Here is an 18,698-nt window from a genome sequence, read left to right as displayed (position 1 = left end):
AGCCCCTGGCAGCTCAGTGCAGGCACTGTGTGGGGCAGCATGCATGCAGTGGTACAGAGACGTGCCCCCAGCACAGCCCCTGACACCGCACGTCCTCCTTCTCACAGCACCTACTTCCTCCCCTTTATTTCTTTTTCGTCTTCATCACGGTGCACCCTGGCTCACCTTTTAGCTCTTTTCCCCCAATTTGTCAAACTTCCATTGCTTGTTTTGCCACAATCAGCAACTTTCTATCTTGGTGCACTATAACTGCAAACAGTTGATACCAAACCCAAGAACACATCTTTGCACCTGGTGCAGGCAAAGAAAAAAGCAGTCCATTGTGATTTCAGTGCTTCTGTGAAACAGGATTGTTGATAAAAACAGGGCTGTTCACACACCAATCAAAGCTAAACACAGAAGTTTTAGGACAAGCACACACTGATTCTCACACAGGTGAGAAGTTTATCCCTGCTGAAATGTGACCATGACATCATTTTCCTCACTGCATCCTTGATCTCCTGGTTCCTCATGCTGTAGATGAGGGGGTTCAGTGTTGGGGGCACCACCGAGTACAGAAATGAAACCAACAGATCCATAAATGGGGAGGAGATGGAGGGGGATCTCAGGTAGGCAAGCATCACAGTGCTGAGAAAGAGGGAGACAACGGCCAGGTAAGGGAGGCACGTGGAGAAGGCTTTGTGCCGTCCCTGCTCAGAGGGCATCCTCAGCACAGCTCTGAAGACCTGCACATAGGACAAAACAATAAACACAAAACAGACAAATACGGCAAGAACACTAAATACAACAATAAATACAGTTTACAATATATACAGTATAACAGTAAATACAGTTTCCCTGAGGTAGTCTGATTCTGAGCAGGAGAGCTTGAGGATATGGGAGACTTCACAGAAGAACTGATCCACAGCATTGCCTTGGCACAGTGGCTGAGAAAAAGTGTTGGCAGTGTGCAGCACAGCAAAGAGAGCCCCAGTGCCCCAGGTAGCTGCTGCCATGGTGGCACAAGCTCTGCTGTCCATCAAGGTCCCGTAGTGCAGCGGCTTGCAGATGGCAACGTAGCGGTCATAGGACATGATAGTGAGAATACAATACTCTGCTAAGATGAGAAAGACAAACAGAAGGGTCTGGGCAATGCATCCTGAGTAGGAGATGTGCCTGGTGTCCCAGAGGGCATTGGCCATGGCTTTGGGGAGAGTGGTGGAGATGCAGCCCAGGTCGAGGAGGGCGAGGTTGAGGAGGAAGAAGTACATGGGGGTGTGCAGGCGGTGGTGGCAGGCTACGGCTGTGCTGATGAGGCCGTTGCCCAGGAGGGCAGCCAGGTAAATCCCCATCAGAGGGGAAGATAATCCATGGGACAAAGTCCCAGGATCACTCACTTGCTCGCTGCCTGGCAGTGTGTGGCTGCACTCCCCAGCACAGAATCACAGAATCACAGAATTGCCAGGGTTGGAAGGGACCTCAAGGATCATGAATCTCCAATCCCCCTGCCACACGCAGGGCCACCAACCATCCCACCTAATGCTAGACCAGACTGCCCAGGGCCCCATCCAATCTGGCCTTGAACACCTCCAGGGACGACGCATCCACAACCTCTCTGGGCAGCTGTTCCAGTACCTCACCACTCTCTCTGTAAAGAATTTCCCCCTGACGTCCAACCTAAATCTCCCTTCCCTCAGCTTAAAACCATTTCCCCTTGTCCTGCTGTCACTCACCCTTTCAAAGAGTTGATTCCCCTCCTCTTTGTAGGCTCCGTTTAGGTACTGAAAGGCTGCAATGAGGTCACCCCGCAGCCTTCTTTTCTCCAGGCTGAACAAGCCCAGCTCCCTCAGCCTGTCCTCATAGGGGAGGTGCTCCAGTCCCCTGATCATCTTCGTGGCCCTCCTCTGGACCCTCTCCAACAGCTCCCTGTCTTTCTTGTACTGGGGGCTCCAGACCTGGACGCAGTATTCCAGATGGGGCCTCACAAGAGCAGAGTAGAGGGGAACAATCACCTCTCTGTCCCTGCTGGCCACCCCTCTTTTGATGGAGCCCAGGATACCATTTGCCTTCCGAGCCGCAAGGGCACACTGCTGGCTCATGTTAAGTTTTTCATCTATCAAGACCCCCAGGTCCTTCTCCACAGGGCTGCTCTCAAGGACCGCTCCTTCCAGTCTGTAGGGATGCCTGGGATTCTTCTGGCCCAAGTGCAAAACTCTGCACTTTGCCGTGTTGAACCTCATCAGGTTCACCCGGGCCCACCTTTCTAGCCTCTCGAGGTCCCTCTGAATGGCATCCCGTCCCTCAACTGTGTCAACCACACCACTCAGCTTGGTGTCGTCAGCAAACTTGCTGAGGGTGCACTCAATTCCGTCATCAGTGTCATTGATAAAGATGTTAAAGAGCACCGGTCCCAAGACAGATCCCTGGGGGACGTCGCTTGTTACCAGCCTCCACCTGGACATAGAGCCATTGATGACCACTCTCTGTCTGCGGCCTTTCAACCAGTTTCTTATCCATCAAGTGGTCCACCCATCAAATCCACATCCCTCCAGTTTGGAGAGAAGGATGTGGTGGGGGACCATGTCAAAGGCCTTGCTCAAGTCCAGGTAAATGACATCGGTCGCCTTTCCCTTGTCTACCGATGCCGTCACTCCATCATAAAAGGCCGCCAGATTGGTCAAGCATGACCTTCCTCTGGTGAAGCCGTGCTGGCTGTCACGGATCACACACCCTTTCCTCATGTGATCAAGCATGTCATCCAGGATGATCTGTTCCATGATCTTCCCAGGCACAGAGGTGAGACTCACTGGCCTGTAGTTCCCGGGGTCCTCCTTGCTCCCTTTCTTGTAAATGGGAGTGACGTGACCCTTCCTCCAGTCATCCGGGACCACACCTGACAGCCACGACTTCTCAAATATGATGGAGAGCGGCTCGGCAACCACCTCAGCCAGCTCCTTCAGAACCCTGGGATGCACACCATCCGGCCCCATAGACTTGTACACATTCAGTCTCATGAGGCGGTCTCGGACCTGCTCTGTCCTCACAGCGGGGTTGGATTTACCACCCCAGTCCCCACCCAGAGGTGTAGGGATGCAGGGCTCAGGGACGGAAGGAGTACTGGAGTCCTGGCCGCCAGTGAAGACCGAGGCAAAGAACTCATTCAGTACCTCGGCCTTCTCTCCGTCCGTTGAAACCAGTTCTCCTTTTACATTTACCAAAGGAGGCACACTCGCTTTGGCCTGTCTCTTCTGGCCAATGTACCCATAGAAAGTCTTCCTGTTGTTTTTCACGTCCCTCGCCAAGTTCAGTTCCGCCTGCGCCTTGGCTTTCCTGATCCCACATCTGCAAGTCCGGACAACATCCCTGTATTCTTCCCAGGTGGCACGCCCTTGTTTCCAGAGTTTGTATGCACCTTTCTTCGCCCTCAGCTCTCTCAGCAGGTCCTTACTGAGCCACGCCGGCATCCTCCCTCCTCTGCCCGCTTTCTTGTTCAGTGGGACAGAGAGTTCTTGCGCTCTTAGGAAGGCATCCTTGAAGAGTGACCAGCTCTCTTCAGCATTTTTGTTTTCAAAGAGAGCATCCCAGGGGATCTCGGCCAACAGTCCATTGAACAGCCTAAATTTTGCTCTCCCAAAGTTCAGGGTCCTGATGCCACTCTTCACCAGGCCCACAGTTCTCGAGATCACAAACTCGACCAGAGCGTGGTCACTGCAACCCAGGCTGCCTCCAACCTTAACACCATTAATTATTTCCTCCACATTGGTGAGCAGCAGGTCCAGCAGCACTTCACCTCTGGTCGGTCTGTCCAACACCTGGACCAGAAAGTTATCGTCAACACATTCCAGGAGCCTCCTTTTGCAACTCGCCAAATGTGGCTCAGGGCAGACTGCTCTGGTGGATGGTGACCCAAGACAGTAGGGTGTGGTAACTAGATGATCTTTGAGTTCCTTTTCAACTCAGGCCAATCTTATGATTCTATAATAACTATCAGATCTTCACTCTTACACATCATCTTAGAGAAGCTCACAAAACTCCAAAGTAATCATGAGTCTATTACGGAAGATCTATATCGAGTAGGAGTCTTGACATCAAGGTGCCAGGGATCTCTGTGTAGGTGTGACCTCGAGAGACATCACTGCTTGAGGAGAGACCCTGCCGTGCAGCCCGCTCCTGTGCAGGAAGGCTCAAGGGGTGCTTGGGCTGCTCTCTGTTTTGGGGTAAGATGACTGACTCCTTGCCATGCTTTGTCTTAAGTCCCAGGCTCAGTAGGCCTTCAGCTGTTGTACTGAGTGTCAGCTATCAGTTCTTTCAGCCCCCCATTTTGAGACAGTTTTGTGATGTTTCATTTCTTTTAGCCAGAGTGCTACCAGTACTGATGCTGATTGTCTTCCTGTGCAAGGCCTGCTGTGCCATCCCCCAGGCAGTGCCCTGCAGATGGGCTGTGGAGGGCTGGGCTGGGACAGGGACTGCTGCGTTCCGTCACAGCTCCCCTGCCATTTCCCTTGTCCCTGCAGGCTCCAGTTTGACTTCTGCCTTCCAGCCATGATCATCTCACCTGCAGGAGAGCAGCAGATGGCCACAGCACATCCATGTCAGGTAGGGGCTGGGGGCAGCAGGCGGGAGAGGGCGAGGGGCGAGGGATGCGAATGCCGGGGGAGAGGGAGGTGCCCTCAGGCAGCACGTGTGTGCTGGGGCCAGAGAAGCGGCTGGGATGGGAGTTTGTGTCCTGTGCGAGCTGCTGCCCTGGGCCTTGGCTGTTCCCAGCAAGGAGCCTCTTTGCTTGCAGGAGCCCGTGAGCTTTGCGCAGGTGGCCGTGTATTTCAGCAGGGAGGAGTGGGCGCTGCTGGACCCTGCGCAGCGAGCGCTCTACCGGGACGTGATGCTGGAGACGTACCAGTGCGTGGCCTCGCTGGGTGAGGGCTTTGCTGCCTTTCCTCCTCGTTAGGGCACCTTTGGCTGTGCAGAATGAGCCTCTGCAGGCCGGGCCTTGAATAATTGCCATGCAGTTACATATTGATAACGACGACAGCAACAAAGGAAATACTGAGAAGCATGAGTTTCAGGAGGGGTTAGTATGCACAGCACTCTGATAAAAGCCCCGGTGTCAGTGCTTGCAAGCAGGCATCAGCCAGGCGGGAGAAAACCTGCCCTTCTTTTGTTGTGTTGCATGATGCCACCAGCTTGACCTAACAGATGGCTCCCTGGTTACTCCTTTACAATGTAGGATTTTGCATTCACTTGCTATAGACGTTTTGATGCCTTGGTCATTGATATATTGTCAGAAAATAAACAAGCTGTTCTCAAGTTAATTTTAAAGAAAATATTTCTTCATAATTTTCAGAGTTGTAAAAGCATTCTTTGCTCCAAAGGAAGCTGTGGGCCCAGTGTCATTCAGGCCCAAAGTGTGGTTTCTCCCTGGGGAGGAACACAGAGTGGAGCTGTTGAAGAGGCACTGTGCTAGAATGGTGGAAAAGTTCTCATCTCCCCTGTTTCTCTCATTGAAGCTCCACTTCCAGCCCCCAAACCCATGGTGATCTCCCTGCTTGAAGGAGGGGAAGACCCCTGGATCCCAGATGCGCGTAGTTCTGGGGCCTTGCTAGGAGACCTCAGCCCAGGTGAGGTGGTGGAGGGCAGGAAGAGGTTGGGGCTGGAAGAGCCGTCACTGTCTTGGTTTTATTTTGGGCACTGTGTGCTGTTTCTGGATTTCCTCTTTCATCCAGCAGGAACTGGGATTACAGATATACTGGAGGACCTGCACAAAAGTGGTGAGGCTGAAAGGCAGTGGGGTAGTGTCTGTGCGAAAGAAATCAGAAGGGATGTCCAAGGAGGCCTGGAGCAAGGTCAGGATGAGCACATCATGAAGCCACTGGGAAAGTGTCTGCGAAAGACATCAAGGAGCCCACTGGACTTCAACATAGGTCGCAAAGAGCCCGAAGAGCCCAGGAGCAAGGAGTTGTGCCAGAAAAAAAAGCAGAATCCATGCACTGAGTGTGGAAATTGCTTTAAAATACATTCCAGCGTTGTTAAGCACCAGGGCATACGCTCAGCAATGAGTCCATACAAGTGCTCAGACTGTGGGAAGAACTTCAAAAGGAGATCCCAACTCACCTCCCAACGCATCCACACAGGTGAGAAACCCTATAAGAGCTCTGAGTGTGGAAAGAGCTTCAAAAGCAGTTCTGAACTGAAGTACCACGAGTGCTTCCACACAGGGGAGAGACCCTACAAGTGCTCTGAGTGTGGGAAGAGCTTCAGAAGCAGTTCCCACCTCATCTACCACCAGTACTTCCACACAGGTGAGAAACCATTTCATTGCCCTGAGTGTGGGAAGAGCTTCAGAAGCAGTTTTGAACTGAAGCGTCACCAGCACATCCACACAGGAGTGAGACCTACAAGTGCTCTGAGTGTGGGACGAGCTTCAAAAGCCGTTCCGAGCTCATCTACCACCAGCGCATCCACACAGGAGAGAAACCATTTCGGTGTCTTGAGTGTGGGAAGAGCTTCAGAAGCAGTTCCCACCTCATCTACCACCAGCGCTTCCACACAGGAGAGAGACCCTACAAGTGCTCTGAGTGTGGGAAGAGCTTCAGAAGCAGTTCTGAATTGAAGCAACACCAGCACATCCACACAGGAGAGAGACCCTACAAGTGCTCTGAGTGTGAAAAGAGCTTTAAACATAGAACTAGTCTCAACAACCACAAGCACATCCACAGCGCACACAAGCTTTAGATGCACCTCAAGATGCTGGGAAACTTCATAAGCGGCTCCAGTCCTGTTACCTACCAGCACAACCACACAAGATACAGTGCCTGCAGAGTCCTGAACAAGGGCAGAGCTTCAGCCGGAGCCCCAGCCTGGTGACCAACTATGGCTTTGTGTGGTGATGAACCTTACAAATCCCTTGAGTAGAGGAAGAGCTCTGCGGTCAAACTGAATCCTCTTTTCCTTCTTTGCATGAGAATTATGCATATTGCTCTCCTTCAGCTGTAGTTGCTGCATTGAATGGCCATAGAAAGGAGAATCCAGGGAGGGATGTGTCACAGCCACAGGAAACCCTCTGCAGGGTGCCATGTTTCTGCCAGGGCTGTGTGCAAGGAAAGTCACCTCTGATCCTCCCCCGTAGAAACTCCTATGCTGTGGGGCAGCAGGTGAGGACCCAAAGGAAATCTCAGCTGGGCTGATATGTCACCAGGAAGGAAGAAATCCTGTCTGCAGAGTGTGGGAAGAGCTTCATCTGGAGCTCAACCCTCAGTAGACACCAGAGAGCCAATCCAAGAGGAGAGTCCCTGTGAGTGCCTCGACTGCAGGAAGAGGTCTGTCCAGATCTGGGAACTCATCACACAGCAGTGGATCTATGTGAGGAGCCCTACAAATGTGCAGCCTGCAAGAAGAACTTTGGCCACAGCTCAAACCAGGTGAGGTACTAGAGAGATTGCACTTGGGTGAAGTCCAAACCGTGCCTGCACCAGTGAGTTCATGTAGCAGGAAGCCTCAGAACTGCCTCGAGTGTGAGAAGGGCTTTGTGCAGAGCTCCTCACTGGCCCTACAATGTTTCTGGTGCATTACTGGCACCCTCTGCAGAAGGGACTTAAGCCAGGAGCTTCAAATGGCCTTTCCTTGCTACCCAAAGCAGTTTTCTCACCATGCCAGGTTTCTTCTTCTACTCTTCCTGCCAGCAGCTTTTTGATGCCGTTTCCTAAGGAGAAGCAGCTGTGTAGGGATGTTCTGTGTGTCTGTGTACATGTGTTGCTCTCAGTAATTTGTGAGTGCACTGATGAACCCGAGGGAAGGGTGAGGAGAGCAGTAATGTGGTTCTTGGAGGTTTTCTGTGAACCATCTGTAGAGGAAAAGGAAGGGGACGAATAAAGTATCTAAGTTGTTCTGGAGCTTTCTTCTCCACAGTCTTTTTTTCTTAAAATGAAAGACAGCATATGGAATGAGGAAAATGAATGGTACAAGCAGGATTTGGTTTTGGTGCCTCCTCCAGTGCATTGCTTGCTTCTGGGGAAGGCATTTCTTTCACAGAACCCCATCATCCTTCCTAGCCATGTTGCTGCACATTGGTTCTGCTGCTCTTCTCGAATGCTTCAATCAGCTGGTCAGAGCAGCTGTATGACACCAAGCCTTGATTGTCTCCAATAAAGCTACAAAAAGCTGAGCTTGTTCTTCCGAAATGCACCATCCCAGGTTTCTGGAGGTGGAGGGAACAGAAGGCAGTGCAAACCCACAGGGTGCACAAGCAGCTCATCCCCACAGCAGAGGGATTTCAGAGCGCTGTCCACTACATGCTTGCCTTGCAAGTGATCCCTTTTGAGCTTGAAGGTTTTTGTGTTGATCTTGGGAAGTTGTCTGAGATCTCCTGCAGAAGTGCCTTCCCATTTGCTGCACTCAGCTAGACTGCTGTGCTTGGAATGCAGTTGGCAGGATGTGAATGTTGATTTCGGTGAGCTATTGAAGCCAGCAGGAGCTTGCCCATGTCCTCAGGTGAAGTCCTCTCCCCCCTCCCCTCCGTTCCCCTCTTTCTTATCACCCCTCTCCTCCCCTCCACACCCCTCTGCTCCCCTCCCCTCCGCTCTCTTCACCATCCCTCCCCTCCCCTTCCACTGCCCTTCCATTCCCCTCCCCACCCCTCCTCTCCCCTCCTCTCCCTTTCCACTCCCCTTACCACCCCACCCCTCCCCACCCCTCCCCTCCGCAGCCCTGCCCTCCCCTCCCATTTCCATTCCTCCCCTCCGCTCCTCTCCCCTCCCCTTCCCTCCCCTTCCACTCCTCTTACCACACCACCCCTCCCCTCCCCTCTCGACTTCTCCCCTCCCCTCCCCTCCCCTCCCCTCCCCTTCCACTGCCCTTCCACTCTCCTCCCCACACCTCCTCTCCCCTCCCCTCCCCTCCCCTTCCACTCGCCTTACCACCCCAACACTCACCTCCCCTCCCCTCCACACTCCTCCCCATCCCTCCCCTACCAATCCCCTCTCCTTCCCTTCCCTCCCCTTCCGTCTTCTCCTCTTCTACTCCCCTCCCCTTCCTCTCCCCTTACTACCCCCTCTCCCCTCCTCTCCTGACTTCTTCCCTCCACTCCCCTCTGCTCCCCTCCCCATCCCTTCCCTTCCCGTCCCTTCCCCTCCCCTCCCCTCCCCTCCCCTCCCCTCCCCTCCCCTCCCCTCCCCTCCCCTACCGTACACTCCCTTCCCTTCCTCTCCCTTCCCCTCCACTCCCTTCCCCTCCGCTCACCTCCCCTTCCCTCTCCTCCCCTTCCACTCCCCTCCCCTCACCTCCCCTACTCTCCCCTCCCCTCCCTTCCCCTCCCCTCCACTCCCCTCCGCTCATCTCCCCTCCCCTCTCCTCCCCTCCCCTCCCCTTCCCTTCCACTCCCCTCCCCTTCTCTCCCATCCCCTTGTCTCCTCTCCTCTCCCCTCCCCTTCCGTCCCCTTCCATCTTTCTTACCACCCCTCCCCTCCCGACCAGTCCCCTCCCGACCCCTCCTGTCCCCTTACCTCCACTCCCCTCCGCTCCCCTCCCCTCCCCCCCCTCCCCTTTCCCCTACCACTACCCTTCCCACCATTCCCCTCCCCTCCCTTCCCGTCCTTTCCCCTCCCCTCCAATCCCCTCCCCTACCCTTCCCTCCCCTCCCATCCCCTCCGCTCCCCTCCCATTCCCTCCGCTCCCCTCCCATCCCCTCTACTCCCCTCCCCTCCCCTTCCACTCCCCTCCCCCTCCCTCCCCTCCACTCGTCTCCTCTCCCCTCCCCTCCCCTTCCCTTCCCGTCCCTTCCCTTCCACCTTTTCGGGTAGGGTTCGGGTAAGGGTCAGGGTTAGGGTTAGGTTAGGGTTACCCCCGATTAGGGTTAGGGTTAGGATTAGGGTTAGAGTTCGGGTTGGGAGGGAGGGGAGGGGAGTGGAAGGGTAGGGGAGGATAAAAGGTTAGGGTTAGGGTTAGAGTTACGGTCAGGGTAGGGTTAGGGATAGGGTTAGGGTTAGGGTTAGGGTATGGTTTGGGTTAGGGTATGGTTTGGGTTAGGGTATGGTTTGGGTTAGGGTAGGATTAGGGTTAGGGTAGGGTTAGGGTTAGGGTAGTGTAGGGTTAGGGTTCGGTTCGGGTTAGGGTAGTGTAGGGTTAGGGTTAGGATTAGGGTTAGGGTTATGGTTGGGGTAGGGTTAGGGTTCTGGTTAGGGTAGTGTGGGGTTAGGGTTAGGATTAGTATTAGGGTTAGGGTTATGGTTAGGGTTCGGGTTAGGGTAGTGTAGGGTTAGGTTTAGGACTAGGGTTAGGGTTAGGGTAAGGGTCAGTGTTGGGGTTAGGGTTAGTGTTAGGGTTAGGGTAGTGAAGGATTAGGGTTAGGGTAAGGCTTATGGTTAGGTTTGGGGTTGGGGTAGGGTTAGGGTTAGGGCTAGGGTTAGGATAGTGTAGGGTAAGGGTTAGGATTAGGGTTCGGGTTAGGGTACAGGTTAGGGTTTGGGTTAGGGTTCGGGATAGGGAAGTGTAGGGTTAGCGTTAGCAGTAGGGTTAGGGTAAGGGTTAGGGTTAGGGTTAAAGTTGGGAGGGAGGGGAGGGGAGGGGAGGGGAGGGGAGGGGAGGGGAGGGGAGGGGAGGGGAGGGGAGGGGAGGGGAGGGGAGGGGAGGGGAGGGGAGGGGAGGGGAGGGGAGGGGAGGGGAGGGGAGGGAAAGGAAGGGGAGGGAAAGGAAGGGGAGGGGAGGGGAGGGAAAGGGACCAGAGGAAATGGGTGGTGACGGGTGGGGTCGGGAGGCGAGTGGTTGGGATGGGAGGGGAGGGGATTGGAATAGGAGGGGAGGGGTAGTGACTGGAGTTGTTGGGAATTGATGGGAGGGGAGTGGAAAAGGAGAACAGTTAAGGGGATTGGAGGGGTGGGGAGGGCAGCGGAGGGTAGGGGTGTTGATGGGAGGTGTCGGGAGGGCAGGGGAGAGGAGTGGAAGGGGAGGGGAGGGGGCGGAGGGGAGGGATGGTGACGGGAGGAGTCGGGAGAGGAGGGGAGGGGGAGGGGAGGGAAGGGGAGTTTAGGGTTCGGGATGGGAGGGGATGGGAGCGGAGGGGTCGGGAGGGGAGGCGAGGGTTGGGGAGGTGAGGGGAGGGGAGGAGACAGGAGGAGAGGGGAGGGGAAGGCTAGGGGGGTGTTGTGACAGGAGGAGCGGGAGGGTAGTGTAGGGGAGTGGAAGGGGAGGGAAGGGGAGGGGAGGGGAGTAGAAGGGGAGAGGAGGCAGGGGAGTGTAAGGGGAGGGATGGGGGCGGGAGGGGAGAGGAGAGGATGGGAGTGGACTTGTAAGGGGAGAGAAGGGGAGGGTACGGGTGGGGAGGGGAGGGGTAGTAAAGGGAGGGGTCGGGAGTGAAGGGGAGTGGAGGGGGCGGGATTGGAAAAGGAGGGGAGGGGAGGGATGGTGACGGGAGGGGTGGGGAGGGAAGGGGAGGGAATGGGAGGGGACGGGAGGATAGGGGAGCGGAGGGCAGGGGAGGGGAGGGGAGGTGGGGTGAAGGGAGGGGAGGTGGGGTGAAGGGAGGGGAGGGGTAGGGAGGGGAGGGGAAGGGAGGGGAGGGGAGTGGAGTTGAGGGGAGGGGAGGGGAGCGGATGTGAGTGAAGGAGGATGGGAGGGAAGGGGAGTGCAGGAGTCGGGAGGGGAGCGGAGGGGAGTGGAGGGATTCATGAGGGTAGTGGAGGGGAGGGGTGTGGACGTCAGTGGAAGGGGTTGGGAGGGGAGGCTTTGAGAGGGGAGGGGAGTAGAAGGCGAGGAAAGGGGAGGGGAGTGGAGGGGATGAGAGGGGAAGTGGTGAGGAGGGGTGGGGAAAGGAGGGGAGGGGAGTGGAAGTGGAGGGATGAGGACAGGCGGGAAGGAGAGTAGAAAGGGAGGGGAGGGGAAGGGAGCGGAGGGGGATGGGAGGAAAGGGGAGTGGAGAAGTTGGGAGGAGAGCGGAGGGGAGTGGAGGGATTAGAGAGGTTAGCAGAGGGGAAAGGTGGGGACGGCAGTGGAATGGAAGGGGTGAGGAGGGGAGGGGAGGGGTTGGGATGGGAGGGGATTGGAAGAGTAGATGAGGGGAGGGGAGGGGAGGGGAGCGGAGTGGAGGGGAGGGGCAGGGTCGAGGGGGGGGAGGGGAGGGGAGGGGAGGGGAGGGCAGCGGATGGGAGGGGAAGGGAGGGGAGGGGTGGAGAGAGGAGATAAGAGGAGATAAGAGGAGGGGAGGGGGAGGGGAGGGGAGGGGAGGGGAGGGGAGGGGAGGGGAGGGGAGGGGAGGGGAGGGGAGGGGAGGGGAGGGGAGGGGAGGGGAGGGGAGGGGAGGGGAGGGGAGGGGAGGGGAGGGGAGGGGAGGGGAAGGGAAAAGGACGGGAGGGTAGGGGAAGGGTGGGGGGAGGAGGGGAGTGGTGAGGATGGGTGGGATCCGGAGGGGAGGGAAGGGGAGGGGAGGGAAGGGAGGAGGAGGGGAGTGGTGAGGACAGTAGGGATCGGGAATAAAAGGGAGAGGAGTGGAAGGGGAGGGGAGGGGTGGTAACAGGAGGGGAGGGGATGGGAGGGCAGGGGTCGGGATGGGAGGGGAGGGGTTGGGATGGGAGGGGAGTGTATTGGAAGAGGAGGGGAATGGAGGGGAGGGGATATGAGGGGAGGGGAGGGGAGGGGAGGGGAGGGGAGGGCAGTTGAAGGGGAGGTGAGGTGAGGGGAGGGGAGGGGAGGGGAGGGGAGGGGAGGGGAGGGGTAGTGAGGAAAGGGATTGGGAGGAGAGCGGAGGGGAGGGGAGTTGTGAGGACAGTAGGGGTCAGGAAAAAAGTTGAGGGGAGTGGAAGGGGAGGGATGGGGAGGGGAGTTGAGGGGACGGGAGGGGATTGGAAGAGGAGGGGATGGGAAGGGATGGGAGGGGTGGGGCAGGGAGGGGAAGGGAGGGGAGGGGAGGGGAGTGGAGGGGTCGGGAGGAGAGGGGAGGGATTCGGGAGGGGAGCGGAGTGGAGGGGTGAGGATGACAGTGGAAGGGGAGGGGAGTGGAAGTGGAGCGATGAGGACGGGAGGGTAGGGGAGTAGAAGAGGAGGGGAGGGGAGGGAATGGGTGGGGAGGGGAGGGAAGGGGAGGGGAGTGGAAATGGTGGGATGAGGACGGGAGGGTAGGGGAGTAGAAAGGGAGGGGATCGGAGGGGAGTGGAGGGATTTGGGAGGGAAGTGGAGGGAAGGGGTGAGGACAACAGTGGAAGGGGAGGGGAGTGGAAGTGGAGGGATGAGGACGGGAGGGTAGGGGAGTAGAAGGGGAGGGGAGGGGAGGGAATGGGTGGGGAGGGGAGGGAAGGGGAGGGGAGTTGCGGGGAGGGGAGTGGAAGTGGAGGGATGAGGACGGGAGGGTAGGGGAGTAGAAGGAGAGGGGATCGGAGGGGAGTGGAGGGATTCGGGAGGGAAGCGGAGGGAAGGGGTGAGGACAGCAGTGGGAGGGGAGGGGAGGGGAGGGGAGGAAAGGGGAGGGGAGGAAAGGGGAGAGGAAGGGAGGGGAGGGGAGGAAAGGTGAGGGAGGGAAAGGGGAGGAGAGGGGAGGAAAGGGGAGGGGAGGGGAGGAAAGGGGAGGGGAGGGGAGGGGAGGGAAAAGGATGGGAGGAGAGGTGAGGTGAGGAGAGGGGAGGTGGAGGGGAGGGGCAGGAAGGGAAGGCAAGGGGAGTTGAGGGGTCGGGATTGGATGAGAGGGGATGGGAGTGGAGGGGTCAGGAGGGTAGGGGAGGTTTTGGGAGGGGAGGGGAGGATACGGGAGGGGAGGGAACGGAAAGGGAGAGAAGGAGAGGGGAGGGGAGTCGAAGAGGAGGGGAGTGGAGTTGGAGGGGAGGGAAGAGGAGGAGAGAGGAGGGGACTGGATGGGAGGGGGGGGGTGGAGGGGAGGAGAGGTGACGGGAGCGGAGTCTAGGGGACGGGAGGGAAGGTAAGGGGACAAAAGGGGAGGCAAGGTGTGGGGATGGGAGGGGTCATGAAGGGATGGTAGTGTAAGTGGAGGGAAGGGGAAGGAAGGGGAGGGGAGGGGAGGGGAGGGGAGGGGAGGGGAGGGGAGGGGAGGGGAGGGGAGGGGAGGGGAGGGGAGGGGAGGGGAGGGGAGGGGAGGGAAGGGGAAAGGAATGGAGGGGAGGGGAGGGAGGGGAGTTGATGGGGAGAGGACGGTTGTGGTGGGGAGGGGAGGGGAGGAAGTGGAGGGTGGGAGGGTAGGCTAGGAAATGAGGTGGAGGAGGGGAGGGGGGGAGGGGAGGAGGGGAGGGGAGTGGATGGGGAGGGGAGTGGAGGGGAGTTGAAAGGGAGGGGACGGAAGAGGTCGGGAGGGGTTGGGAGGGGAGTGGATTAGAAGGGGAGGGGAGGGAAGGTGAGGAGAGGGGAGGGGAAGGGGAGGGGAAGGGGAGGGGAAGGGGAAGGGAAGGGGAAGGGGAGGGGAAAGGGAGGGGAAAGGGAGGGCAAGGGGAGGGGAAGGGAGGGGAGGGGAAGGGAGGGGAGGGGAGGGACGGGAAGGGATTGGAGGGGAGGGAAGTGAAGGGGAGGGTAGGGGAGGGGATGGGAGGGGAAGGTGTGTGAAGGGGTGCGGAGGGGAGGGGAGGGGAGGGGAAAGTAAGGGAGGAGATGGGAGGGGAGGGGAGTGGAAGGGGAGGGGAGGGAAGTGGAAGGTGAGAGAAGGGGTGCAGAGGGGAGGGGAAGGAAGGGGAGGGGAGCGGAGGGGAGGGGAGCGGAGGGAGGGGAGGGGAGTGGAAGGGGTGAGAAGGTGTGCGGAGGTAAGGGGAGCGTAGGAGAGGGGAGGGGAGCAGAGGGGAGGAGATCGGAGGGGAGGAGATAGCATACCAGGGGAGGGGGCAGACAGGAGGGGAGTGAAGGGGAGGGGTGGGGAAGGAAAGGGGAGGGGAGGGGAAGGGAGGGGAGGGGAAATTGTGTGAATGGGTGTGCAGGGGAGGCGATGGGAAAGGAAGGGAGGAGAGCAGAGGGGAGGGGAGGGGAGGGGAGAGCATGGCAGGGGAGGGGACGGATGGGAGGGGAGGGGAGGGGTGGGGTGGGGAGTGGAAGGGGAGGTGAGGGGACGGTAGGGGTTGTGAAGAAAGTTGAGGGGAGTGGAAGGGGAGGGATGGGGAGGGGAGTTGAGGGGATGGGAGGGGATTGGAAGAGGAGGGGATGGGAAGGGATGGGAGGGGTGGGGCGGGGAGGGGAAGGGGAGGGGAGGGGAGGAGAAGGGAGGGGAGGGGAGAGGAGGGGTCGGGAGGGGAGGGGAGGGATTCAGGAGGGAAGCGGAGTGGATGGGTGAGGACTACAGTGGAAGGGGAGGGGAGTGGAAATTGAGGGATGAGGACGGGAGCGTAGGGGAGTAGAAGAGGAGGGGAGGGGAGGGAATGGGTGGGGAGGTGAGGGGAGGGAAGGGGAGGGGAGTTGAAGGGGAGGTGAGGGGAGCGGAGGGGAGGGGAAGGGTAGGGACAGGAGGGGTAGTGAGGAAAGGGATTGGGAGGAGAGCGGAGGGGAGGGGAGTTGTGAGGACAGTAGGGGTCAGGAAGAAAGTTGAGGGGAGTGGAAGGGGAGGGATGGGGAGGGGAGTTGAGGGGACGGGAGGGGATTGGAAGAGGAGGGGAAGGGAAGGGAGGGGTGGGGAGGGGAGGAGAAGGGAGGGGAGGGGAGTGGAGGGGTCGGGAGGAGAGGGGAGGGATTCGGGAGGGGAGCGGAGTGGAGGGGTGAGGATGACAGTGGAAGGGGAGGGGAGGGGAGTGGAAGTGGAGCGATGAGGACGGGAGGGTAGGGGAGTAGAAGGGGAGGGGATCGGAGGGGAGTGGAGGGATTCGGGAGGGAAGCGGAGGGATGGGGTGAGGACAGCAGTGGAAGGGGAGGGGAGGGGATGGGAGGGAAAAAGGTGAGGGGAGGGGAGGGGAGGGGAGGGGAGGGGAGGGGAGGGGAGGGGAGGGGAGGGGAGGGGAGGGGAGGGGAGGGGAGGGGGAGTTTTTGGGACGTAACGTAACGTAATGTAACGTAACCCAGGGTGAATTACTGCATTTAAAAAAAACAACCAGAATGACTTGTGAGTGGGGATGGGACGAGACAGTGAGAGTGAGAAAAGCCGTTATCTGCAGAGATCTCGGGAAACCGACATCCCAGTGTGAGCACCGGAATCCTGGGGAGGAGAGGGGGTGAAACAGAAATTACTAACATTGTATTTCAGTACTGTTCAGAAAGTCTGGAAAGTGAGAAGGGTTTGGAAAACACAGGCTGAGGAAGGCAAAGTTGAGCACGGTGTAACAGGGATGTCCTTACCTGGAAGGAGAGGTAAGGGGGTGCCTGGAAGGGCTCAGGGAGAGTTCCACCCCCACTGGACAGAAAGCAGCTGGGGAAGCAGGGTAAAGAGTTTGTTTTCTGGTACAGGTGCCTCTTACTGTGTGCTACATCAAGAATTATTACCCATATATGATTTTTGTAATAGCTGTAGGAGCTACTGGCAAGAAAAGTTTTCTTTTTTGGGGACCGATTAAATACAGGCTAGGAGAACAAGTATGAATACATAAATTCTTGTACATGCCAGGTTCTCCAAAACCATTATTTGGGCATGATGTATTAGAGCAGTTGAATGTAGAGATTAAATTTGGTAAAAAAATTGGAGGTAATTGTCAAGCAAGGCCAATTGACTGAAAATTTTAAGTCTGGCTTTAACACAAACTGGGAAAAGCAATGTTGTACCCCCAGAAGTTACGTAAATCCTAAATCAGGTATACACAGGATTGCAGGCATCAGGAATGCCTGGCAGAGTGAAAAAAAAAAAAAAAAAGAAAAAGAAAAAGGAAAAAAAAAAAAAAGGGCAACTCAATGAAAGTTAAGTTATAGACAGGAGTCAGCCCAGCCAGGGTAAAGCAATGCCCTTTTAGGATACAAGATCTTAAGAGGGAGGATAAAAGAAATAATAAATAACTTTTTGGATTGGCAAGAGCTATAGTTTGGTAAAATATTTGAGGGCAACTAATAGAAATGTTTAAGATATGCAACCCATGGTGGTAAATCCATGCACTTTATTAACCAAGTTGAGGAATAAGTAGGTGGGGTTTACCGTTCTGGATTTGAAGTACACCTTTTTCTGCCTGGTTTTGCCAAAGGAAGTCTAAAATTATTTAAAATTATTTGCCTTTGAATAAGAAAACTCCAATATGGGGAAAATAAATAAATAAATAATAATAATAAATTAATTTAAAAAAAAAATCAGTTAACCTGGACAGTGTTACCATTACCCAGGGTAGTGAGAACAACCCAGTGATTTTTGAGAACTGGTTAGCCTGTGAGCCTGAGATTTGGGTTCCTCTATCCCATGGTGGAACTTTACTGCAGTGCGTGGATGCCACAGTAACCAAGGAGGACTGCGTACAATGGGCTGTGAGTTTGCTGAATTTCTTGATTTAAATGGCTATCAAGTTTCTCAACAGAAAGCACAACTGATCAAAGAGAAGGAAGCAGTTTGCTGAACGCCCAGAACACCAACGCAGAGCTCCCTCCAAGCCAGCAGTGTGCACTGCATGGAGACTGTGCCAGTTGGTCGGACCTACAGGAGGAACCGCTGGACGACGCTGAGAATTCCTGGATTCATCGACAGAAGCAGTTTTGTGAGACAAGGAAACTGTAAGGCAGGACATGCAGTAACTGCTACTGACAAGGTAACTGAAGCAAAACCATTACCTGTGGGGACTTCCACTCAGAAGGCTGAAATAACTGCCTTGACAAGAACCTTAAATATATGGACAGATGCTAAATATGCTTTTGGGGTGGTACCCACTCATGGTACCATCTGGAAAGAGCGAGGGTTGCTTACACACAAGGAAAACAAATTCAGCATGATGTAAATCTACCAAAGAGCAGCATGGCTGTTATACATTGTGGAGGACATCAGACTAGTGGCACTGTACAGGAAACTGGGAATATGATGGTGGATCAGGTGGCAAAACAGGCAGCTGAAGGAAAAGAAATTGGTGAACTGGCTTTAATTCCAGATGGTAAACTTAAATATCTGAACCTTAATCAGAACCTATAAGGTATTCTAAAGAGGATAGGAATTTAATTAGTGATTTAGAAAGGAAGAGAGCAAGCCGACACATGGGCATATACCCAGGTGGACACATTGTTGTGCCCTTTAGTATTTTATAGAATTTAATAAAACATATGGAGGGAGTACAGACACCAGAAAGTAACTGTATAATCCTAGTACCAGGAACAGGGTACAAGTGGGGTAGAGAGAAAAGGGATGACACTACCACTTTTTGACAACACTGAATTGAGATTAGGGAGCAAGACAATAACAGGACAATTATTGTATGCACCTGATGCAGGCACTAATTTATTGAGGAGAGATCTTATGATGAAATTGGGTATACAAATAATAACCTGTCAGGAGGGAATTACAGCATCAATGAATGTGTTAACTGAGACAGATGAGAAAGATGTAGATCCCATGGTCTGGGCAAAGGAAGGGAACAGGGGAGTTGAAAATAACCCCTTTAAAAATAAAGCTGAAGGAAAAATGAGGTACTGCAGTTTGAAACTAACAATATGTCTCTTAAGAACTATATACTCGGATTGTCTTCCTCACTACTGTCTCTCAGGATCCAAGGACTGTTAGCACAGACACCACCCCTGGAATCTCCGATTCATCCATTCCAACCTGGAGGCTGGGTCCTCATCCAGATCTGGAAGGAGGCAGAGTTGCTACCCGACTGGGAACGACTGTTCCAAGTACTTCTGACAACAGAAACAGCTGTCAGGAC

The 18,698-nt window shown here is 55.7% G+C and overlaps 1 protein-coding gene across 1 annotated transcript; it reads left to right on the top strand.

Moving 5' to 3' along the window:
* The first annotated feature begins 4,533 nt into the window (after window positions 1–4,533).
* On the top strand, window positions 4,534–6,958 carry LOC116237116 (zinc finger protein 90-like). The gene is given in 5 exon segments (XM_090130458.1): window positions 4,534–4,575; window positions 4,766–4,892; window positions 5,496–5,594; window positions 5,700–6,368; window positions 6,371–6,958. Coding segments are annotated over 5 exon segments (1,257 nt in total). The 5' UTR covers window positions 4,534–4,551; the 3' UTR covers window positions 6,709–6,958.
* The last annotated feature ends 11,740 nt before the right edge of the window (window positions 6,959–18,698 follow it).

This window comes from Phasianus colchicus, chromosome 40, assembly GCF_987193195.1.
Source record: "Phasianus colchicus chromosome 40, bPhaCol1.hap1.1, whole genome shotgun sequence".
Lineage (NCBI taxonomy): Eukaryota > Metazoa > Chordata > Aves > Galliformes > Phasianidae > Phasianus > Phasianus colchicus.
This window is presented reverse-complemented; position numbering and strand designations above follow the sequence as displayed.